Source organism: Protopterus annectens, chromosome 2.part0 (assembly GCF_019279795.1).
Source record: "Protopterus annectens isolate FY-2018-M chromosome 2.part0, PAN1.0, whole genome shotgun sequence".
NCBI lineage: Eukaryota > Metazoa > Chordata > Ceratodontiformes > Protopteridae > Protopterus > Protopterus annectens.
The window spans coordinates 1,919,481,422-1,919,507,455 of record NC_056728.1 but is presented as its reverse complement, the minus strand read 5'-3'; the positions used below and the strand labels follow the sequence as shown (position 1 = coordinate 1,919,507,455).

The following is a 26,034-nucleotide window of genomic DNA, read 5'->3' as shown; positions in this document are numbered from 1 at the left end:
TCTAGACGACTGGCTCATAACTGCCACCTCCAAGCATCTACTATTGCGGAGCCTACAAGCCACAATATCACTGGGCACTTCCCTTGGAATCACCTTCAATTGGCCAAAGTCTGTGTTGCTGCCATCTCAACGCATAAGATTCATCGGAGTAGAGATAGACTCAAACCGAATGCGGGTCTATCTACCTACAGAAAGGATACAAACCATACAGGCTCAAGTTCGAGCCTTACTTCCCAGATCCAAAGCCCCAGCCAGAATGGTCCTGCAGCTATTGGGATCTATGTCCACCACGGTTCTTCTAGTTCCCCTAGCAAGGTTGCACATGAGAATTCTCCAGTGGCTTCTTTCAACACAGTGGTCATTTCAGGATCTCCCTCTGTCACCTCATATGGATCACGGAAACCTGCAAACGGGACCTTCGCTGGTGGCTGGTGCCCTCCAATCTTGATCAGGGACGACCCTTTGTTCCACCTCCTCCTGTGGCCACTTTGACTACGGACGCCTCCCAGATGGGGTGGGGGGGGCATTCCCTGGGCAGGTCAGTCCAAGGCAAATGGCATTCGGAAGAGACCCTTCTTCATATCAACATCTTAGAAATGAGGGCGGTGTTTCTGTCCCTACAAGCCCTTCACGATTACCTCCCTCAGGGCGTAATTGCTGTTCACTCTGACAACATGTCAGTAGTCTGGTACCTGAACAAGCAGGGAGGGACCAGATCCTACCCCCTTTGCAGAGAGGCCATGAGAGTTTGGGAATGGGCAGTGTCGACCAAACGATTTCTAGTGGCGACTCATATCCCTGGCAAGTCCAATGTGATAGCCGACAGACTGAGCAGAACTATCCTCTCTCCACACGAGTGGTCTCTGAACATTACGGTTGCAAATCAGATTTTCAGCAAATGGGGAATTCCTTGTTGCGACCTCTTCGCAACCCCGCTGAATGCGAAGTGCAAAAAGTTCTTCTCCCTCACTCCGGCTCCGGGGGAGAGCCCTATGGACGCACTAGCCCATCCGTAGCCCACCGGCTTGCTATATGCTTTTCCCCCAGTTCCCCTCCTTCCCAGAGTGATCCAAAAGGCATCTCACTTGGGGAGCAAAATGATCTTAGTTGCTCCTTACTGGCCTCGTCAGGTATGGTTCCCCTATCTTCAGAAATATGCACTGGACGGTCCATGGTTCCTGGATCAGATCCCAGACCTATTAGTTCATCAGTCGGGACTACTCCACCAGTCCCTCCACACCTTGAAATTAACAGCTTGGCTCCTCCTCTTCCGACTATAGTCAGGAGTCATACCTTAGACCCGGAAGTTGTACACATCTTATCTTTGGCCCACAAGTCTGCCACCAAGAAATTGTATTCTAGCAAATGGAAGAGATTTGCTATTTGGGCTCAACTCCGGGGTCTGGATCCCACCACTATTCCCGTTTCAGAAGTCCTGAAATTTCTAACTTCCCTTTTCAATCAAGGTTCTTCAGTCTCTACCATCAAGGTTCAATTGGCAGCTATTTCCAATTTTCACGAGTCTATAAACCCACCTCTAATGAGCAACAGATTGTGTAAGACCTTCATGAAAGGTGCTGCGCTTTTACGACCTCCGATTTCTTATCCTGCTCCTCCATGGGATCTCGATGTGGTGTTACGTGCCTTAACTTCCTCCCCTTGAACCGGCAGCAACATGTGATTTAAAATTTCTATCGTGGAAAACTGCCTTTCTGGTTGCGATTACTTCTGCCAGAAGGGTTTCAGAGTTTCAAGCTTTGTCTGTAAAACCTCCATACCTGTTTTTTTACAAAGATAGAGTATCTCTCAGGCCAAATCCATCCTTTGTCCCTAAGGTTTGTTCCAGTTTTTGCCTACAACAGTCATTAGAACTTCCAGTTTTCTTTCCAAAGTACTCAAACAAAGCGGAATACATATTCCACACATTAGATGTCCACAGGCAATTGCGTTTTTATTTAGATAGGACCAAACAAACAAGGAAAACAGATCAATTGTTTGTATCCTTTTCGGATAATAAATTGGGCAAAGCCGTCACAAAGGTCACTATTGCCAAATGGATCAGGGACTGTATTACTCAAGCTTATTCCTCTTCCAATAAAGAGCTTACGACCTCTGTCAAAGCTCATACTACAAGAGCTATGGCTACTTCAATTGCATTCCATTCTAAGCTTGCCATTAGTGACATTTGTGCCGCAGCTACGTGGTCCTCCCCGCACACTTTCATTTCTCACTACAAATTGGATGTGGCTTCTCGGGGGCGAGCTTCATTTGGTTCCACAGTGCTCAGGAGTGTTTTCCAGTGAGCCACCCAGGATTTAGGTGCTAGGGACGCTGTCCCATCAGTACAGAATGTAGGCGAGATAGGATCACATAACATCTTTTAGTTATGTACTTACCATAACTTTAGATGTTTGGGATCCATCTCGCCTACATTCCCAATAACCCACCCTCCTTCCCCCTTCCTTGGAGATCAGAAGGTCCGCATCCTGTTGTTTCATCTTGAAACATCTGGCAATGTTATATAAACAAGTTATGTATGTGTGCATGAATGCGGACAAACAAGATCTGGGGGATTAGTGGTGGTGCATCCTGGGATAGAAAATAGCTCAGCCAATAGAGGCTTCGCTCTATAGCATAGCGTGCCGAGTCGGAGCCGAGGGATCGGCTCCGAGCCCATCAGTACAGAATGTAGGCGAGATGGATCCCAAACATCTAAAGTTATGGTAAGTACATAACTAAAAGTTACAGGTGGTAATAGATCTATTTTCAACATATGCATGCTGATATAATGTTTCAAGTCCCAGCCTTCTCAATTCTGACAATAACTTACCCAATATTACCTTATCCACTATTTTTCCACAACATGAAAGTAGACTTAAGGGTCTATATGACTCTGGGTTTGTTCTACTCCCCTTTCCCTTAAAGACAGATTTAATAAGCACATGTCTGCAATAGTGAGGAATCTCCCATATTTATTCAACCTAGTAAACAGCAGATACAATGGTACTTTAAGTTTTTGTTGAAGTGTTCTCGGGTCATTATTTACTAATCTTGCCTCTTCCCACTGCTTTATTTAGATCCAGTTTACATTGTTTTTTTTTTTCAATATAATCTGATTTCAATATCTGAGGTTACCTGGGTGTCACTAGGACTACTTATTGCCCCCTTTGTGGAGCCAAACTGTTTTTTTTTCATAAGATTTTGCAAACGTATCCGAGACTAAATTTTAGAATCTACACAGTTTAGCAATTTGTATGTCTTTACTCCTTTTACATCTTATATATCTAACAAATGGATCCTATTATGTTCAATATCTTTAAATAAATTTGATTCAAATTTTTTCTTGATCTTGTGTCACACTATACTTAGTTTGTTTGCCCAGCTTGTTTATTTCAGTTTTCAAAGTTGTAGTTCAACCTTTTTTCCATTTTTATTATTTTTTGTCTCTTATCTTAATCAAGTGTCTTGTTCTTATGAAAAAATATCCACTTGGTGTTATCTGCCTAAATCCTATGTTAAACATATTTTGATTATTTGTTTTTTTTTTTTTGCATTCAAACAATTTCCCTTTCAAAACTGTTTACACTCCTCCTGCAGTTTTTTGTTTGTTTTTATACAGTGAATGCATCACTCCACTTAGTGTTACATAGTGACTGTTTTGCTTCCATATAATTTGTTACTAATCTTCTGTGCATTGGTTTAGACTTAAAGTTTGGCAAAATCAACCTTTATAATCATGATCACTGGTCATCAACAATGGCAATACTTGACATAAAGTAACTGTGATTTCTTTAGAAACACAAACAGTGTTTAGTATGTTCCATTCCCTGGTAGTTTTTTTTTACAATCGGAAGCAACTGTTGCTACTGAACATACAATGTGAATAATTTCCCTATTAATGTTGCTGAATCAATATTATTCCACTCTTGTTTCTGGTAAATTTAATTTCCCAGCCACTTTTCTTCTTCTTTCCGCCTGTGTTTCATGTAAGAAATGTATGTAAGAAATGTATGATTTCCTCTAGGTCATCAGTACTTAAAGGTGGTTTATAAATTCCAACAATTGTTACATGTTCTAGGGTTGCCTTTATTGTCACAATTACACAATCTATAGTATTGGTGCTATCACTGAACATGTAATAATCACAGGTCTTATAACTGTCTTTAATCCCTATCATAACACTTCCATCTGATTTTTTTTTTTTTTTGTGGGAATGTTTGTTACAGTAAAAACAACTCTAGCCCTGAGTAAGCATCCAGCCTTCGCCCAGAATGATACCACAATATAAGGACAAAATGATTGACTTCAACAATTGGCTAAGCTTCTGGTGTCATTCAAAGGGGATCCAGTATCTGTCTGCCTGGGACGACATGATCAACACATGCTTTGCCAGAGATGGTCTGCACCTGTCGCCCCTGGGATTCAGGTTACTGGCAAAGGCTTTTGCCACCCGTATAGTGCCTTTTTTAGGCAAACTTCAAAGACAAAACCACCACCGTAACAGGTACAAGCATGCAAAATCTGAAGGTAATCCTACTCAATGCTAGAAGACTAAACCTCAAAATGCACTCTCTCGAGACACTCCTAAAAATGGAGAACATCAATATCTGTGCAGTAATTGAGACCTGGTTCAAGGCTCCAGAGAGCATCCCTGCAATACCAGGCTACAACTCTTACCACACTTGTCGGCCACCAAACCAGGATCAAAACACTAAAGGTGGAGGAGTGTCCATATTCACCAAGGATATTCACATCACCAGGTTAGTTGCTCAACACAATGCCTCTGAAATTCTCCAGGTGCAATTAACACTAGGTAAGACTGCAATCCAAAGTGTAGCTTGCTACAGATCCCTCACCATGCCCCAAGATTCTCATGACACCTTTCTAAACATACTGGAAAATATTAATACACAACCAAACACCCTAATACTGGGTAATTTCAACTACTCTGCCATTAACTGGGAAAACTACTCGTGTACCAACACCTTTGCCCAACGGTTCTTGGAATTCATAAATTCCAATGCCCAGGATCAGCTAATCCACAGCCCCACCAGGGGCTCCAATATCCTAGACCTGGTCATTACCAACATGGGAAATCGATGCTCCACACCTATGGTCACCACCTCGTTGGTCAGGTCAGACCATAAGCTAATCACCCTTAACATCCACATCCCACCCCCACCTCCCAGTAAGGAAACCTCCATAAAAAACTTCTCCAAAGCCAACTTCATGCTACTCAAGTCAGAAGTTACAAACTTCATGACACCCATGCAGACGAGAACTGAAAGCTTGACTGCGGAGTCCTACACTAAGGCACTGTACGAGCACATCCACTCATGCATGAATCATGCCACCCCAAATAGAACCAAGATGTTCACATCCAAAAAAAGGAAGCCAATCTGGCATTCCCGTGCCATAAACAAACTTTACAATAAAAGGAAGAAACTGTTGCAGAAAAGAGAAAAATCCCAAGATGCAAAAAACTCCCTTTCCAGCCTCAGTTAGAAGCTGAAATCCCTCATAAAATCCTCCAAAGCTAGTTGCGAAAATAAAATTGCCAAAGATTCCAAAGACAACCACAAGGCATTCTATAACTATGTCAAGAATCTAAATGGCAATGCTCAGATCTGCTCTGAGCTACAGCAGAATGGCATTAAATATACTGATTCCAAGGATATTGCCAATATCACCCCCCTTCTCACCCCCTAAATGGCCCATCTCAATACCGGAAGACTGCCAAATTCCGGTAATAACGGCCACACAGGTAAAAAACACACTCTCCAAAGCTAAGAATACAGCATCCATGGGACCAGATGACATCCCGGGCTGTGTACTACATGAACTACAAAATGAACTGGCACCTCACCTAAGTGTCATGTTTAATCATACCCTCACCTCAGGCTTCATGCCCACTGAGTGGTGCACAGTTACAGTTATCCCACTCCACAAGGGGGGATCCACCTTGGATCCCGGGAACTACCGCCCCATCAGTCTGACAAGCCTGATCTGCAAGGACATGGAAGTATTTTCATGGAACTTATAAACAAAGACATTGGCAACCTTAAAACACTGGACCCCACCCAGTTTGGATTCGTGAAGGGCCGATCCTGTCTCCTGAACCTGACTGACTTCTTCGAATCAGTCTCCAGAGCCATGGACGAGGGTAAGGCAGTCCACACAGCCTATCTGGACCTTGCCAAGGCCTTTGACACCATCCCCCACTCCGGAATCATAGATAAACTTACTAAGCTGGGCATTAATTCTTACGTCACTCGATGGGTTGCCAACTGGCTTACTGACAGAACCCACACTGTAAAAGTAGCTGACTCCAAATCCAGCTCCAGACAAGTGAAGTACCTCAGGGTTCAGTCCTGGGACCTCTCTTATTTGGCATCTACTTCTTTGAAGTACAGGCCAACACTAAGGGACACTGGCTAACAAAGTTCGCAGATGACTGCAAACTGGGAGCCATTATTGAATCCCCAAATGCTGTTGATACTCTACAAAAGGGCCTTACAGAAACAGATGCTTGGTGCCAGAGCCATGGGCTCAAGCACAATGCCAAGAAATGTATAGTTATCCCCTTTGGGAAAAAACATGTACCCATGAATTACCACATAGGTGGCAGTACACTAAACACCGAAAGTGTGCTAAGAGACTTACTTGAACCCCACACCACCCATACCCTAACCACAGATGCATCAGACTATGCCTGGGGTGCACATCTGGGCAACAAGTGCATTCAGGGCCGCTGGAGCCCAAGTCAAATTCATCTGCACATCAACCAAAAACAGATGCTTGCTGTTCAGCACGCACTGACAGCTTTCAGATCCCTACTCTCACCTGCACCCCTGCTAATAAAGACAGACAACACCACAGTTATGTGGTACATCAACAAGCAGGGGGAACCCATTCTTACCCACTGTGCAGGCTAGCCAATGGCCCTATGGAACACGGCCTTAGACATACATATTCATCTGCAAGCTCAATTTCTGCCATGCAAACAAAACTTTCTGGCAGATGACTTAAGCAGAAATCTTCTAGACCCACACAAGTGACAACTAGACCCCAGCACTTTCAGGGTTCTAAAACAGAAATGGGGGACCCCAGAGGTGGACCTTTTTGCCTCTCCCTTTAATTACCAGCTCAGCAAATTCTGCACCAGGACACCTCACAGCAGGGCCTGGAAAGTGGATGCCCTATCCTTCCAGTGGGAAAACCTCTTAATATATGCATTTCCCTCTCTGCCGTTTCTCTCAAGAATATTACTCAAGATAAGACAGGACAGACCAAGGGGAATCCTGATTACCCTGGACTGGCCACGCCAGCACTGGTACCCACTACTGTGCAGCCTGTCACCGGTGCCACCCTGGCACCTACCCCAGATCCCAACCCTCTTCACTCAGAAGGAGGGACAGACCTTGCATCTGCAACTGCAAACCCTGAATCTTGCAGCCTGGCTTATTCCTTGAATTCTCCCCCAGTGAACAGCATAAGCAAGAAGAACCAGTACAAGGAAATCCTGTGCTGAGAAGTGGAAAAGGTATTGTTCCTGGAGTCACTCTAAAGGAGAGGACACAGCACTGCCCTCCTTACCTCTAATCCTGGATTACCTAGTAGATCATCTCCACAGAGGCCTATCCTTCTCTTCCATTAAGATCCATGCCTCTGCCATCTCAGCTCATTACAACACTGAGCCACCTCTCTTCTCACACTCTCATTAAACAGTTCCTGAGAGGGGCAAACAACTTAAGGCCACCAAGGTGAGCCCCCACCCCTGCTTGGGACCTTAACTTTGTACTGGAAAAGCTCACGCTACCATCCTTTGAGTCTGCAGCGTCAGCAGAGTTAAAATTCCTCTCTTAACAGCCTATCTTCTGGCCATCACTTGAGCTAGAAGAGTGTCTGAGCTAGAAGCACTTATAGCTGTGGAACCCTTCATTATTTTTCATGCTGACAGGGTCTCCCTCAGGACTAATCCTTCCTTTATGCCTAAAGTGGTGTCCAGTGTTGCTCTCAACCAATCTGTCCTTTTGCCAACCTTCTTCCCTAATCCTCAAAATAAAGAGGAAAGGATCCTGCACTCCTTAGACGTGTACAGACAGCTCAGATTCTGTCTTGATAGGACTAAACCCTTCAGGAAATCTGATCAGTTACTAGTGAGTTTTGCACCAGGGGCAGAGGACAAGGCCATTTCAAAACAAACAATTTCCAAATGGATAGCACACTGTATCCATTTCTGCTACAAACACCATGGAAAACAAACCCCTCATGGGGGTCAGAACGCATTCCACTAGGGCAACTTCTACCTCTACAGCATTTCTCAGGGGAGTCACTACCAGGGACATTCTGGAAGCTGCTACCTAGAGTTCTCTTCACACCTTCACCAAGCACTACCATCTGCCTATCATTTCTAAATCCAGGGCAGGCTTTGTAACAGCAGTCCTGCAGGGAATTCTAGCTAGCCCCAACTGTTCTTGACTGCCTCCACCCATTCTTCAGCTTTGGGAATCAATCCAAGTGTGATGACTGCAACAATGAAACACGAAGAACATAGTACAGTTGTGTACACTTAGTAAATGTTCCGAGTGTATTCACTGTTGCAGTCCTGGTTTCCCACCCTCCAGCCCCCTTGTCTCTCTCTATATATCTATTACTCACCCCTTATAGGGCTATTGGTATTTAGTTTTTACTGGTGGTGTTTTTTCCACCATGACTTAGCTCCCTTTTTGGGGGACTCCTGACATTTGGGGCAAGAAAAACTGATGTAATGGCATTGGCTGCCTGTTTTTGTACCGCTGATGACCTGACGTCAGTACTGAAGCAACAGCAACCGACGCAGAAATACTAAGTCTCTGGTATTCGGGCCGACTGAGGGCTACCTGCAAGCAGATAACTCAAGTGTGATGACTGCAACAGTGAATTCATTCGAACATCTACATTTATGGTAAGTGTACACAACTGTACTTTGCTGTTCTCCATTCCAAAGGAACAAAGCCAGTGGTCAGGCTGTGATTGAATAGGGTACTTAATGGTGATGCTAGTTCACGTTTTAGTTTGTTTTTGTACCCTCTAAGAACCAGATAACACAATATCATGATAGGACCTAGAATGCTGGGGCACAAAAAGTGTGCTTTCACTCATGTGACCCAGATAGAGTGGCTGCACTTTTCTTGTTTTTTATTTGCTCTCCCCCTGGACCTTGCCTGATGACTCCTCTACCTACACCCATTCAGCTATTCATTTATTCATTTTTGGAGGATGGGATCCAGGCATTCTACTGCTAGAGAGCTTATTTGTTTCCTGCCCAATAGTCCTGATCAAGTCTCCATTCTCCAGCAAAAGTCATGTGATAGACAGCAGACCAGCTTGCTGGTCCTTGGGGAGTGGCCTATCTTCTTCCCATGGGGGGATTCCCCTCCCCCTTCTTCAGCTCCTCCAACTATGCTATTTGCAAGAGGAAGCATGTTTCCACATGCATGGTTCGCCTCAACCTCTATTGCAACTGCACTTTGACGTTGCAGACTTGGCAGGTTCAGTGGCTCTGGTCCCACTTGGTGTCACTCTTGAGATGAGCCAGATCCACCAACCTCTTCCCTCATCCCAGGCTGGGTGACACAGCAGCTGCTGCTCACTCTAATCTTTCCCAACTTTCTTGTACAGGCAACCAAGCAGCTAATCAAACTTGAGTCATCTGCAGTGGAGTCAGGGCTTTATTTCTGTATGCCATACAACTGGCTTGTGCTTGCACAATTCTTGGTAGGCAGTAGTGCCGTCTCTTTCAGGAAGTTGCTGCCCCCCCCCCCCCCTGCATCTGTACTCCTGTAAAGCTCATACAAAGAGTTTTGCATCAGCCTTCCCCTATTGGATGGTTGAGTTGACATTGTTTTTTCATTACTATAACATCCCTCAACAGCTCCTCAAGCACCCAAGTCTCTACTCGAACCCAGGTTGCCGGGGGCATGATCAGGACTTTATACCTCTGTGACACAGAACCAGATGCAGTTGCAGCTATGTTGTGACTATGCAAATTCCAAGCTGAAGAACTTTTACAACAAACTCTTGAGAAACTGTGTTTTCATTAAGTTCTTAGCTGTCATTTCATTACGCATTTTGTCTAGTATTTTTATTTATAGACAATGTTTGTCTTATTTTCTACCTCCTTTCTGTTTGGTGCACCTATAAAAAAGATGCAGCAGTTACGTACAAAAATGAGAAGTGAATAATAATCTTGAAGAGCTGTTTTCCCACTGCTGGTCTGTATTTTGTTATGTGAGGAACAAAATAAAATCTGATCATTGTATAGTGTCATGCCTATAGTGTAACACTTCTGTATTTTTTCTTTCTTTCAGCCAAAAAGAACATTAGTCATGACAAGTATGGCCTCTGAGTGAGTATTTAATTTTGCTGCTGTTAGTTAAATGTTTCTGAACTATTTTATAAACTGTTCTCATTTCCTTGATTAAAACAAACTGACCTAGGCCTTTGAGGAGTTTGCATGAACAATGCTGGTAATACAAGAACCCCAATTTTCTGTTATGCATGAACTTTTTCACATTGTTGAAATGGCATGTTATAGTTTCTCTAAACAGTGTTGAATGCAGACTACCCTATCGGCAATCGACAGCTTGAGTTGTTAAAGTTCAGAAGGGTGAATCAGAGGTGAATATTGTAGTTCTTTCTTCATGTTTTGCAAATATTTTAGTATGAACACTTTCTTTATGAAATCAAATGCAACTTTATATTCCTAGAATTGATCAAGTAATCATGTTTAGAAGTTGTTTATAGCTTTCATATGTTTTTTTCTCTAATAGTATGAAAATGGTTTTCTGCACAAAGTCTCACACGAATGACTCATTAGTAGCAGTTGTGAAGAATAATTGCATATTATACTGAAATGGGTATTATTAATGCATTGTTCATATCAGTGCTGTCTCAACTTTTAGCTTGAAAATATCTTTGTGGAACAAAACAGTCATATTTTATTATGACCGTTTCAAGGGATGCTGATTTATTATACTTCCTATATTTATTGTACTTCCTTTTTGTTTGGCTTTGGCTACTTAACTCTCGGGATAACTTGTCCCACCTAGCCTTTTGCTAAACTGTGTAGGTGCTGCTCCAAGAGATGCTATCTTCATTTTGCTGAAACTTATCGATCTACAATCATTCTATGTTTTGTGCAGCCCTTGGCTTTCATATTTTTCATGTTGGAGTATCAGGTCTCATTTTGGATTTTTAAGTGTGTGACAAATATATCCTACAACATTTCTCAGAGTATCAAGGTATTGAAAACCATGACGTATTTAAACATTCTTACACCAGGCATGAATCAAGTCTATTGAAATGTAAGGGGAAGTGTTAGTTAATTTAGTTAATTAGTGTTTGTGTATTACGCAGTAGGTAGGATGATAAACTCAGCATAGCTGAGGACTGTCTATTCTTCTTTTAATAATCTGGGTTCTTCAGTGGTACCATGACATAGGCACTGCCCATGTAACAAAAAAAGCTACCTGTGCTCCATGTGTACTTTGAATTTACTTTACCAATATGGATCAAAATCTAGACCCATCAGACTAACCAGCAATGTAATGCGATCCTATCTCGCCTACATTCATAACTGATGGGCTCGGAGCCGAGAATCGGCTCCGACTCGGCTGATACACTAGCACAAAGTCTCTCATTGGCTGGGCCAACCCCCTTATCCCAGGATGCACCACACCCAAACCCCCAGATCTCGTTTGCCGCTCCTAGAGTAACGATGTGGTCTCGACTTGGCTGTGGCTAAGTACCCTTCTGTTTTGGCCTTTTGGTCGCTTTTTGGCAGTTAGCTTTAGAATTTATACTCAAACAGCTATTTTAATAGCTATCTTGTTGTTAGTTCCATTGTGATTGACTGTGTTTGTCTTTTTGAATTGTTGTGGTAATCCCTTCTGTTTGGCGGGCTAGGCCCGTTTGAGTTAGAGGGCCTTTGCCCTATCTCTTGTAGAGCGTTTAAGTTAGAGCTCTTCCCCCCTTCCCTCCTTGTGTGTTTTGAGTGTGTTACAGTTAGTATGTCTGGCAAAGAAAAGGAACATAAGCCATCCGGCTTTAAAAAATGTTCAAAATGCAATTAAAAGATGTCGACAGATGGCCATGCCATCTGTGTTTATTGTCTAGGGGCTAAACACTTGCAAGAATCTTGCAGTGTTTGCCATGCTTTCTCCCTCCGGTCCCACTACTGCCAAAGGTGATTCAGAAGGTGATCTGCTTGGGAAGCAGCATGATTTTGGTCGCACCACACTGGCCTTGCCAAGTTTGGTTTCCTTTCCTTCGGAAGTATGCAGTGAAGGATCCTTGGATTCTGGACCAAGTTCCAGACCTCCTGACTGTTCAGTCGGGTCAGGCCCATCCATCACTGCGAACTCTCAAGCTAACGGCTTGGCTGCTCCACTTCCGACCTTAGTCAGACAGCATATCCTTTCGCCTGAGGTGGTCTGGATTCTGTCCTCTTCTCACAGAGCTTCCACTAAGGAGATATATTCTAATAAATAGAAAAGGTTTGCCATTTGGGCCCAGCGGCACAACCTTGACCCTCTGACAGCCCCGGTGTCAGCAGTATTAGATTTTTTGGCAACTCTTTTTAGACAGGGTTCTGCTGTCTCCACGCTTAAAGTCCAATTGGCAGCGATTTCTAATTATCATGTTGCCTTCGAGCCTTCACTCATGAGTCATAAGTTGTGTAAGGCCTTTCTTAAGGGAGCTTGGTTGCTTCGCCCCCCAGTGTCGCAACCTGTTTTGCCATGGGATTTGAATGTAGTTTTAGGAGCCTTGACGTCTCATTCCTTCGAGCTGGTGGCCACTTGTGAGCAATAGTTCTTATCTTGGAAGACTGCCTTCTTGGTAGCTATTACTTCAGCCAGAAGGGTTTCGGAGCTACAAGCCCTTTCTGTTAAGCCCCCTTATCTGATCTTTCACAAGGATAGAGTATCTCTAAGACTAAACCCATCATTTCTTCTGAAGTTTTCTTCTGCTCTTTGTCTGCAGCAATCTATAGAGCTACCAGTTTTCTTTCCAAAATTTTCCAACAAGGCAGAATACAGACTTCATCAGTTGGATGTGCATAGACAACTGAGGTTTTACTTGGATAGGACACAGACCAGTTGTTTGTGGCCTTTGCGGATAACAGGATTGGCAAAGCAGTAACTAAGACCACTATCGCTAGGTGGATTAGGGATTGTGTTTCTTTTATTTATGCATCAACAAGAAGGGACCTTCCATTTCCAGTTAGAGCGCATTCTACTAGGGCTGTGGCAACTTCAGTGGCCTTCCACGCCAGGCTGTCAGTTGATGAGATATGTGCAGCGGCCACTTGGGCTTCTCCACATACTTTTATTTCTCATTACAAACTGGACGTGGCCTCTAGAGGTCTGGCGTCCTTTGGTTTCACAGTGCTCAGGAGTGTTTTCCAGTGAGCCTCCCAGGATCTAGGTGCTAGGGACGCTGTCCCATCAGTTATGAATGTAGGTGAGATAGGATCGCATTACATGTAGGCAAGATAGGATCGCATTATAGTTATGTACTTACCAGAACAATAGATGTATGTGATCCATCTCGCCAACATTCTTACGTACCCGCCCTCCTTCCCCCTACCTGTTGGATCTGGAGGAAACACTATTGTGCAGTCGGAGTGGCTCATGTGGGTGAGTTGTTGTGAGGCAAACAAGATCTGGGGGTTTGGGCATGGTGCATCCTGGGATAAGGGGGTTGGCCCAGCCAATGAGAGACTTTGTGCTGCTGTATCGGCTGAGTCGGAGCCGATTCGCGGCTCCGAGCCCATCAGTTATGAATGTAGGCGAGATGGATCACATACATCTATCGTTATGGTAAGTACATAACTAAAAGTTCTCTGTTCAAATCATAGAGAAAATCGCAATGCAATGTATTCAGAATGACCGAGAATATGCAATTCTGTTATAGAATATTATATGTTTGTTGGGGGATGTCTTGCTTTTTTGAATCTTGTGGCATCATTTGAGGTAACAGTAGCAGTTGGTTAAAGGGATGAGAGGATATGCTATTTATCTTACCATGTTAAGGCATTCAACATTATTCTAAATAAGATAAAATTGAATGTTAAAAGCATTAAATATCAGTTCATATGTAATTCAGTGGGTTAAACACTAGTTAAATAAAATGACATATGTCAGGATGAGGGAGGGTACTTGTCTATTCCAGTGAGGAGTTACCACTGATGTTGCACAGGGTTCCTTTGTCAGTATGGTGTTATATCAGTCAAGCATCATAAAGGCCAGTATTTTTTAAGCAGCTCAGTCACTCCTGTGACCCTATGTTTATGATTTGGATTCAATTAATGGTGCTTCGTTTTGGAGATGATCTGTTCTCCTTGGCTACTTTAACTAATAGGGCCTTGACATCCACATTGTAGTTCATTTCTTTGCAGTTCTGCTATTTGAAAGACTTTATTTTTGAGAGGTATGAGGCACTGAATAAAAAAAAATACATACATATATATATATATATATATATATATATATATATATATATATATATATTTTAGATTGTGACTACCTGTGTTTCGTGGACTGTTGATTCATTTATATGGCCCTTTATCTTTCATTTATGGGAGGGCCACTTGATTGTGTTTTCAGATTTACCAGAACAGAATTATTCACAATAATTGATGTTGCCTGAATTCTACTTCTGGACAGTATACCATTGGAGCATATAGTCCTTGATTTACTGGGCTTTTTCATGGTCTTTAGTACATCACTCATTATATTTGTGTACTGGTTTGTGGCACAAAAACGTAGAAACTTGGTGCTCCTTTGTGAAGTGGTAAATACATGGAGTTGATAGACAGTGAAGTCACAAGTTTATTAATTTGCATTTATTAAATGGAGTAGTCAAACTGCTCAATATGTGTATCAAAAATTGGTTTGAAGCAAACACAGAGAGAGGACAAAAAACAATTGTATAAAAGCCCTGCCAAACATTAATCGGTGCATGTATCACAAAAGCTGGAAACAGACACCTAAAAAAGCAGTCATTTATAACAGGTGGGAATAATAACCTCTTATCATAATGGCAGCACTTTCCATATTATGTTGGAATGTGAATGGTCTCACAGGTATAGATAAAAAGGAAAGAGTATTGAATTATATTAAAAAATGCAGAGTGCAAATAGTGTTTCAGAAGACACATTTGGAAAGAGCTCAGTGCATGAATTTGATAAAGAAAGGATTTCAGGATGGATAGTTAGCAGAATATCAGGGACAATGGAAAAGAGGAGTGCTTATACTATTGCTAGAGGAGCTCTTAATTGTGATAGAAGAGGAAAAGAAATAGATAACAATGGTAGATTTGTGCTAGTAAGGGGCTACTGGTAAGGGAGGAGGATTACGTTGGCATGTATTTATACTCCAGCCAAAACAGTTTTTATGGATCTTAAAAAAACTTTGGGAGAAATAATCAGCTTTCAGCAGGGAATATTAATTATAAGTTGGCTGCTAGAATTTGATTTCCAACAGAGAAGATGTATCAGGTGAAAAATGGAAAATTTTACAAAATAGGGTAGATTTCTGAAAAAAATTGAAAATATTTGGTATGGAAGATGTGAATTCAGTAGTAGGAACTTGGAGAGAATTTTTATATTATTCCCAAGGTGTAATAGCTGGGCTAGGATAGACACAGGAAAGTTTTTTATTTGAGAGCTTTTACACACATCCAATAACTATTGCAGATCATTTGCCAATCATAACCAAGATAAAAATGAAAGTAATGAAGGAAAAATGAGACACTGGTGCTTCTCCACCTATCTGCTACAAAGAGAGGAATTTAAGGAATGGGTAGTGGAAATTATTTGTGAGTTGTTATGGAAGATAAAAGTTCTTCAAAAGTTATAGCTAGTGAGTTGGGTAAAATGCAGGTGGAGTTTAAAAATAGTTTAGAAATAAAAGAGAAATATGGTTAAAATGCAATAAGAATTATTTAGAGGGACTGACAAAGGTTAAATTATTGCAGAGTAAGGGGAATCGCACAGAACAGAGACACAGCTAGACAGTGCTAAAGAGAAAGTAACAGACTACCTGAATAATTTGTATGAGTTTAGAAAGTTTGCTGTTAAGCAACTTTTTTGATAACTTCAGAGCACAAAAACGTTTGGCACAACAACTAAGGCAACAGAGAGTAGAATCATTTGTTGCCAAACTTAGGGAGCCTATAGCAGTAAAATAACCAGAGATCCTATAGAGCTATTAGAGATATTTCAGAAATGTTATGAAAATTTACATAAAACAGAAACATTTGGAAATAGAAAAAGCACAAATGGAAATATTTATGAAAGCTTTAAATATGCCAAGGTTGGAAGTAGATGAAGATGAGGCTCAACAATCAACAGTTAAGATAGGAGGAAATGAGATATAAACAGTGATGTATAACCAATCTGCAGGAAAGTCACCAAGAATATATGGTACTCCGGTGAAAGTCTGGAAGCTAGGTGGTAAAAAATGTGATAAAGATCTGGAAGGTTTTATTTATCAGTATTTTAAAAGTAGGGGAAGCACCAACATCCTGGAACAAAGTTGTGGTGGCTGTAATACCTAAAGATGATAGACTCATCAAATACTGCTTCGTATAGACCTGTTTGAATTTTAAACCATGATTATAAATTGTTATAAGTCTGTAATGGCTAAAACAATGGCAAAGACGTTGCCAAAATTGATAGATATGAATCACTGTGGTTTTGTAGAGGGGATGCAAACATTTCACAGTGTTAATAGAACAATAATGATTCAGAGGGAAACAGAATGTAAGAAAATTCCTCTCTTGTTGGTGGGTATTGATGCAGAAAAAAACATTCGACAGAGTAAGCAGCGATTTCATGAGTAAGGCAATGGAGGCATTTGCCATCTATAATACAGTAATAAGGATAATTAGGAGGATCACACAAAAAGAAGAAACTGGTCTCACCACGATGTGCTTTGAAATAAAACTCCTTAGTCCTTGATGCAAAAATAGAATTAAAACTTTATATCTTTATTCCATGTGACAAGAAAGTTGATAAGCGCTTTCGCATAGATACAACTATGCTTCATCAGATAACTTTTAAAAACAAAAACTCTCTATTTTAAACTAAAATAGGCGGGAACTTAACTCATTAGGTCTTCAATTTATCACTTAATTAATCGAATATGCAAATTCTGTTCTCAAGACCCTGCAAACCTTATTCATTCACAAATGCAGGAAAAACAAAATAAGCATTTGACATTCCTTGTTACTTTCTTTCTGACAACCAAGAAAATATATATAACAAATGTAGCTATTACCCACTTATGCACATCTCTTTTTAGAGCCATTCTTATAAAGAGCTACTTTAAAACGAACCTTGCTGTTTTGCTGGAAACTCTTGTAAACACTTTTAAACATTTTTAGGCAACCCATATATCTTGAGTTTTAATGCATAGTCTTTAAAACACAGATTTCATATGAACTGCATACTTATATGTGCTAACTAATAAATAAATAATTAAATAATCAAATAACACATAAATATACAAATTTATAAAAAAATATATATATATATATATATATATATATATGTGTGTGTGTATCTATAAAAAAATGTAGCTTATTTACATATAAATTACATATAAATTAATGGATAAAATTTATATAAAATATATGCGTTAATTTGATGTAAAAGACCTTAAAATGTTAAAACTGCACTAAAGTGAAACATTGTCACATTAATAAAAATTTTTTGCTGCATAAATATCTAACCATAACGTACACTTGGTTATTATGCCCAATATTTTAAGGTAAAGAAGCTGACATTCCATCTGAAAAGGTTTAGATTAACGAATGCACATTCTTTAGCAATATTGAATCACCATCTGTTATTTAGTATAGGTTTGATAGAAACAAATTTATTTATGCCTGGAGGGAGGTGGGCCCCCAGTCTCAAAATCCACTTTAATTCTGCCATAGCTAACATATTACTTGTATCACCTCTTCTCTTATTCATAGGCACAATTTCTAAAATCCTAAAACAGAAAGTGTGTTCTTTATTCTCCTTGATGTGCAAAGCTAAGGCATTATTATCACTACCTTTCTTGATTTCATACAAATGGTTATAAATTCTATCAGTTAGCCTACGTTTGGTAAGGCCAACATAGAAAGCTGTGCATTTGTTGCAAGTTGCTAAATATATCAGATTTTTTGTCAAGCAGGTAGCATGGAACCTGGGAGTAAACTTGAAGTCCAAAAACGAATGAGTGTATACTTGTGATGTTGAAATATAGGAACATCTGTTGCAACTCATGCACGGAAAAGTACCAAGTTTATTATAAATAGTGATTGATATGCTATTATTATGAATGAAAGTATCACATAAAATTTGTTTCAGATTAGGACAATTCTCATACATAAATCTAGGCTTATCACCTACTATACTTTTTACTAACTCATCTGTGATTAATATGTTCCAGTTCTTACAAATAATTTTCTCAATCTGTTTCACATCACTGGTGTATTTAATAACATATTTCAAAACCTTAGAACTGTGCTGTGGATACCTTATCTTTGTAAGTGTACCACTATCCTCATTCCTAATCCCTTTCTTTGGTGTTGCACTTATTATCACTTGATCCTTTATTATATCTCGTCTAATTCTTTTGACAAGTGCATGATCATAGCCTCTATCAATAAATAAACTCTCCAACTTGTCGGCTTCTTTAATTAATGAAGTATTGGACTTACAAAGTTTTGAGATCCTTATGAATTGGCTTTTTACTATGCCTGAAAATGTATGCCTCGGATGCATACTGTCGAAACTAAGCAAAGTGTTAGTCCAGCATGGTTTCCTATAAATGGAGGATGTAATGCTACCTTCCTCGGTCAGAGTAAGAGTCACATCTAGAAAATTTACCTTAGTAAATGAAGAGTCCATAGTAAATCTAAGGTAAGTTGTAGTGGTTTCCAAATATCCTAAGAACTGCTCAAATTCTTCCTTTGTGCCTTCCCATACAACTAATACATCGTCAACAAAACATTTATAGTGTCTTACTTTACTAAAAGTGGGATGGTCAAATAGATACTTCTTTTCCCAGCTAAAAACCACCAAGTTGGCATATGTATTAGCACAGGGGGTGCCCATGGCTACCCCCCATGTTTGTAAATAATTAGTATTGCCAAACATGAAAACATTATTGCTAAGAACTAACTCGAGAAGTTGACAAATTAAAATAATCTTATCACCTGTAAAAGAAGGTTCACTGACCAATAACTCCCTAATAGCTTCTAAACCTGCTTCATTAGGGATGGAGGTAAATACATTTTTTACATCCAGTGTCACCAAAAGGTACTTGTCAGGTACTCTCTCTAACTTCAATTGTAGAACACTGTCTAATAGGTCATAAGAATCCTTCAAAATGGATGGAATAGATTCCACAACTGGCCTAAGGCTGTGCTCAATGTACTTAGAAATATTTGAAGTGACCCACCCCTTTCCTGAAACTATGGGCCTCATAGGAATGGGTGTAACTTGCTTGTGAATCTTGGGTAGTCCTTTGACTACCGGTATTAATGGATGTTCAATGAAGAAATAATTATGTAGGTCAATATTGATCTGTCTACAATAAAGTAGATCATTGAGAGTTTCTTGTACATTCATAATGACTTTGTTGATATCATTTAAGCTAACAATCTTATAAGTACTAAAGTCAGAAAGTAAATCTAACATAAGTGCTACATAATCCTGTGTATTGAAAATAGCAATGCCTCCTCCCTTATCAGCAGGTCTGATGACTGTGTCAGTCATTGTCTTCATTTTAGTTAATGATTTAAACTCTGCTGAAGAAAGATTCACATAAGCTGCCCTCTTACTGTGTTTGGAAAACAAAGTATAAAAATCTTTTTCACATGTTTTTTGAAAACTTTCTACACTTACAGATGGTATCGGAACAAAGTTGCTTTTACGTTTAAAAGACATATTACAATCCATGGTTGTTTCATTGGTGTCATTAAAAAACACTTTAAGTGAAACTGATCTACAAAACAAGCGTAGATCTAATAAAGTATCTGTTAATCTGCTACATAGTGCAGGAATAAAATTTAAGCCTTTACTTAAGAGCGCAATGTCTGAGTCATCCAGTACAACACTAGACAAATTATAAGGCATGACAGTCAATTTCTTGCTTTTCTCAAGTCTTCGTACCTTTCTCCTGTGAATTTTCGCTTCCTGGGTCCTCTGCTGCTTGATCGCCCCCTGTTGCGGGTAACCTGTTTTATGGGGTAAGGTAAAAAACGATTGTCTTGCTTAGCCTTAGGTATCGCTCCTAAAGCTGTTCCTGTTGGAATATCCAAAAGAGCTTGTTGGTTGGGCGGTGGAGTCACAGAAACCACTGAAACTCGTTCCCTGTTGTTACTAGCCACGGGAGACACGGATCCTATGTTCGGACCTGTAAGGCTCATTGAAAACCCAGAATTGCTGTCAACGTGTTGGAAATTAACTCTTGAGGAAGAGGCTAGATCAACTGGTACGTCGTCAACACGCTGCCGCACTTGCGTTGCATTATACCTCGGCCAAACAAATATCTGACCGAGAGAAAAGTCTTTGTAGTCCCTTTGAAGTTTTTTCAACTTTATTTGTTTCAACTTCTCACTAAAAGTGTTGATCCGTGTACAAATGTCTTGTATTTTTAACTTGCACTGCTCTGATTTAAAACAGGAAGCTAGATTTTTGTAGGCTGAATCAATCTTTGTACGCAATTCTGCTTCTAGAGGTGAAAAATATTCAATAAGAAGTCTCATATAACTAAACCCTAACTCAATGTTGAGGTCTTGCCATTTTTTTAACATAGTAGGATGGCTTTCTCCGTAGGTGGGCATGCAGAGAACCCGCATGCCCTTAGGTACCACACGGAAATGTAATGAAGCTTCCAAATGCTGCCTTTGCCAGGCATAGCGCTGCAACCTGTAAAGATCCTCTTCAAACTCCTTGGAGAGTTTGAAAAAGTCATTTAAATCTGTACTAGATAAGTTTCTGACTTCCATGGTGTCTTCCAAATCCAGAGCCAATAAAGGGTTGGTTTGACTATGTAGCAATCCATGAAAAGCAATGCTGGTATCCCTCGTCTCTGCCCGGTAGTCTAATTCAACATTAGACTGTTCCATCGTGTCAGGCAGTCGCAACACAAAAATGGCAAAAAACACAAACTGAAAGATGCAACCGTTCTGTTGAGAGACAAATTTTGGATTTGGATTCAATTAATGGTGCTTCATTTTGGAGATGATCTGTTCTCCTTGGCTACTTTAACTAATAGGGCCTTGACATCCACATTGTAGTTCATTTCTTTGCAGTTCTGCTATTTGAAAGACTTTATTTTTGAGAGGTATGAGGCACTGAATAAAAAAAAATACATACATATATATATACATATATATATATATATATATATATATATATATATATATATATATATATATATATTGTGACTACCTGTGTTTCGTGGACTGTTGATTCATTTATATGGCCCTTTATCTTTCATTTATGGGAGGGCCACTTGATTGTGTTTTCAGATTTACCAGAACAGAATTATTCACAATAATTGATGTTGCCTGAATTCTACTTCTGGACAGGATACCATTGGAGCATATAGTCCTTGATTTACTGGGCTTTTTCATGGTCTTTAGTACATCACTCATTATATTTGTGTACTGGTTTGTGGCACAAAAACGTAGAAACTTGGTGCTCCTTTGTGAAGTGGTAAATACATGGAGTTGATAGACAGTGAAGTCACAAGTTTATTAATTTGCATTTATTAAATGGAGTAGTCAAACTGCTCAATATGTGTATCAAAAATTGGTTTGAAGCAAACACAGAGAGAGGACAAAAAACAATTGTATAAAAGCCCTGCCGAACATTAATCGGTGCATGTATCACAAAAGCTGGAAACAGACACCTAAAAAAGCAGTCATTTATAACATGTGGGAATAATAACCTCTTATTATAATGGCAGCACTTTCCATATTATGTTGGAATGTGAATGGTCTCACAGGTATAGATAAAAAGGAAAGAGTATTGAATTATATTAAAAAATGCAGAGTGCAAATAGTGTTTCAGAAGACACATTTGGAAAGAGCTCAGTGCATGAATTTGATAAAGAAAGGATTTCAGGATGGATAGTTAGCAGAATATCAGGGACAGTGGAAAAGAGGAGTGCTTATACTATTGCTAGAGGAGCTCTTAATTGTGATAGAAGAGGAAAAGAAATAGATAACAATGGTAGATTTGTGCTAGTAAGGGGCTACTGGTAAGGGAGGAGGATTACGTTGGCATGTATTTATACTCCAGCCAAAACAGTTTTTATGGATCTTAAAAAAACTTTGGGAGAAATAATCAGCTTTCAGCAGGGAATATTAATTATAAGTTGGCTGCTAGAATTTGATTTCCAACAGAGAAGATGTATCTAGGGGAAAAATGGAAAATTTTACAAAATAGGGTAGATTTCTGAAAAAAATTGAAAATATTTGGTATGGAAGATGTGAATTCAGTAGTAGGAACTTGGAGAGAATTTTTATATTATTCCCAAGGTGTAATAGCTGGGCTAGGATAGACACAGGAAAGTTTTTTATTTGAGAGCTTTTACACACATCCAATAACTATTGCAGATCATTTGCCAATCATAACCAAGATAAAAATGAAAGTAATGAAGGAAAAATGAGACACTGGTGCTTCTCCACCTATCTGCTACAAAGAGAGGAATTTAAGGAATGGGTAGTGGAAATTATTTGTGAGTTGTTATGGAAGATAAAAGTTCTTCAAAAGTTATAGCTAGTGAGTTGGGTAAAATGCAGGTGGAGTTTAAAAATAGTTTAGAAATAAAAGAGAAATATGGTTAAAATGCAATAAGAATTATTTAGAGGGACTGACAAAGGTTAAATTATTGCAGAGTAAGGGGAATCGCACAGAACAGAGAGACAGCTAGACAGTGCTAAAGAGAAAGTAACAGACTACCTGAATAATTTGTATGAGTTTAGAAAGTTTGCTGTTAAGCAACTTTTTTGATAACTTCAGAGCACAAAAACGTTTGGCACAACAACTAAGGCAACAGAGAGTAGAATCATGTGTTGCCAAGCTTAGGGAGCCTATAGCAGTAAAATAACCAGAGATCCTATAGAGCTATTAGAGATATTTCAGAAATGTTATGAAAATTTACATAAAACAGAAACATTTGGAAATAGAAAAAGCACAAATGGAAATATTTATGAAAGCTTTAAATATGCCAAGGTTGGAAGTAGATGAAGATGAGGCTCAACAATCAACAGTTAAGATAGGAGGAAATGAGATATAAACAGTGATGTATAACCAATCTGCAGGAAAGTCACCAAGAATATATGGTACTCCGGTGAAAGTCTGGAAGCTAGGTGGTAAAAAATGTGATAAAGATCTGGAAGGTTTTATTTATCAGTATTTTAAAAGTAGGGGAAGCACCAACATCCTGGAACAAAGTTGTGGTGGCTGTAATACCTAAAGATGATAGACTCATCAAATACTGCTTCGTATAGACCTGTTTGAATTTTAAACCATGATTATAAATTGTTATAAGTCTGTAATGGCTAAAACAATGGCAAAGATGTTGCCAAAATTGATAGATATGAATCACTGTGGTTTTGTAGAGGGGATGCAAACATTTCAGTGTTAATAGAACAATAATGATTCAGAGGGAAACAGAATGTAAGAAAATTCCTCTCTTGTTGGTGGGTATTGATGCAGAAAAAAACATTCGACAGAGTAAGCAGCGATTTCATGAGTAAGACAATGGAGGCATTTGCCATCTATAATACAGTAATAAGGATAATTAGGAGGATATATGAGGGATTGCAGGCAAAAATTCAAGTAGGCAGGTTCCTGTCTGATAAGTTGTCTGAACACACGAACCAGGCAGGGGTGTCTTTCTTCTTTCCCCTTTGTTATTTGTGTTATAAATAGAACCATTGGCAAAGAAAATAAGGGACTCAGAAATTCAAGGATATAATTGGTATGGTAATTAAGAAAGGTTGGCTTTATTTGTAGACAGTATTAGTTTATGCCAGATAAAACCAAAAAGGACATTGCAATGTTATAGAACATGCTGAGACAGTTTTCATGTTTTTTGGGGATATAAAATCAATGAAGATAAAACAAAAGCTATAACTGTAAACTATGTACCCACAAATGAATTGGTTCAGCAGCACCCATATTTGTGGTGACATGATAATATGAAGTATTCAGGGGTATGAGTTAAAAATTGTTCTGTTGTGGAAGCTAAGGATATGTGGGAGGAGGCTAAACAAAAGATAATAGAGAAACTTTGAAACTGGAAGCTGTGGCCTATGATATGGATAGCAAGATACAAGCAATAAAAATATTTTAGTCCCTTTAGTTTTATACACAGGTCAGGCATATTTTTATCAACCAGAGCAGAAGTTGTGGATAGTAATTAATAGAGTTGAAGGATTTTATCTGGTAGGGGAAGAGGACAAGAGCCACATGGGATAAGCTGATCCTTCCAACAGAACAAGGTGGTTTGCGATTAGCTGATTTGAAGGGATATTTATGAACTACACAGTTAAGGTTCTTGTACAGTAATGCAAGCAAAAAGCTAAAATTTTAAGTGGAAAGAGATGATGAAGCAGGGGGAAAATTCAAGAAATAAGAAGAAAGTGGGAATATGGATGCAGATCCTTAAGGAGAATAACAATAGTCATACAGAATATTATATTCATAAAGTAACAGAAGAAATAACTAAACCAAACATGATTGGAGGAAGGAGATTCTACCGATAGGGATGACTGCTGTTGGGGTATAGAGAATAGGCGAGAGGGGGGTTGGAATGTATTGGAGAAAACTAGCAAAGGAACCAAGGTATTTGGAAAAATAATTAGAATGGGAATGGTAATAAAATGGAAAGAGGCCAAGAAGACATTTGGACTGCAGGCTAGAAGGCTGCCTTCCCTATTTGGGATTGATATCAGAGAGCAAAGAGAAAAGGAAAGGGGGTCCTACATGAAAGACCTGTACTGATGGAGTTTTTAGTTGAATCTAGAACAGAAGCTGTTAAAAAGGGACAATTAGTATGGCATATAAATATTGCACATTAAGTATGGAAATCCATCAGAGGTTAGAAAAGATAGATGAGAGACTGGATAAGCAATTCACGACAAAATAATGGGAGGACATATGTATGGATCCCAAATATGCAATAAAGTCTAGATGATGTAAGACTTTTGCTTGGAAATGTTTGCATAGGTATTTTTATATCCCAAGCAGACTCCAAAGAAGTTTTTCCTTAGGTAGACAGCAAATGTTGGAGGTATGATGGGGAAGGAACCTGAGAACATATGTTTTGGGAGTATAGCAAGATGGCAGACTTTAAAAATCTTGAAATTGTTCTATAGCTTTCAGATACTGCAACAGATCTTAGTAAAACTTTGAGTGTGTATTCTACCAGAGTCAGATGGTCAAATGTGATGTCATTCTATAATTAGCACTGAAAGATGAAACTCTCACAACAGTTTGTTTTGTTTCCTGATATATAAATATCTATGACAGTTATCAAAGTCAATTGTTAGTTGAGTTCAGTTCAATTAGTTTTAGTCGGAAGCTCATCACCTTGCCTTGTGGAAGTAAGCATTTCAGCATCCTGTCTTGCCCTGCTGTATTAATTAAGTTAGCTATGGAAGAGTTATTCTTTAGACAGGCAATGCAGTGAGAGTAGTTAAGTATTGTTCTTCTGCATCTGTTTGAATCTCTCCAACTGTGTTATTTTTCTTTCTTCTGTGATTGAAATTCTGGTGTTTATTGTACTTAGATATTTAGTATTTTCATGTTTTCTACTTTATTATTTATTATGAAATATTGTATACCTTTCATTTTAGCTGGTCTTTTAACGAATACTTTTAATATCTTGAGAGTGCTTATGCTTATTTTAGTGACGCCTTGGCCACTCCAAAAAGCCTTGCTGTTTTGGTTACACTCTACCATTTGTAATG

At 39.5% G+C, this 26,034-nt stretch overlaps 1 protein-coding gene across 1 annotated transcript in view; it reads left to right on the top strand.

The window, feature by feature from the left end:
* Positions 1-26,034, top strand: part of MCPH1 (microcephalin 1) — a 2,707,094-nt gene that overhangs the window by 1,273,194 nt on the left and 1,407,866 nt on the right. The window contains exon 10 of the mRNA XM_044060459.1: positions 10,353-10,390. Coding sequence (XP_043916394.1) covers positions 10,353-10,390 — 38 coding nt within the window. The remainder of the gene's footprint in view (positions 1-10,352; positions 10,391-26,034) is intronic.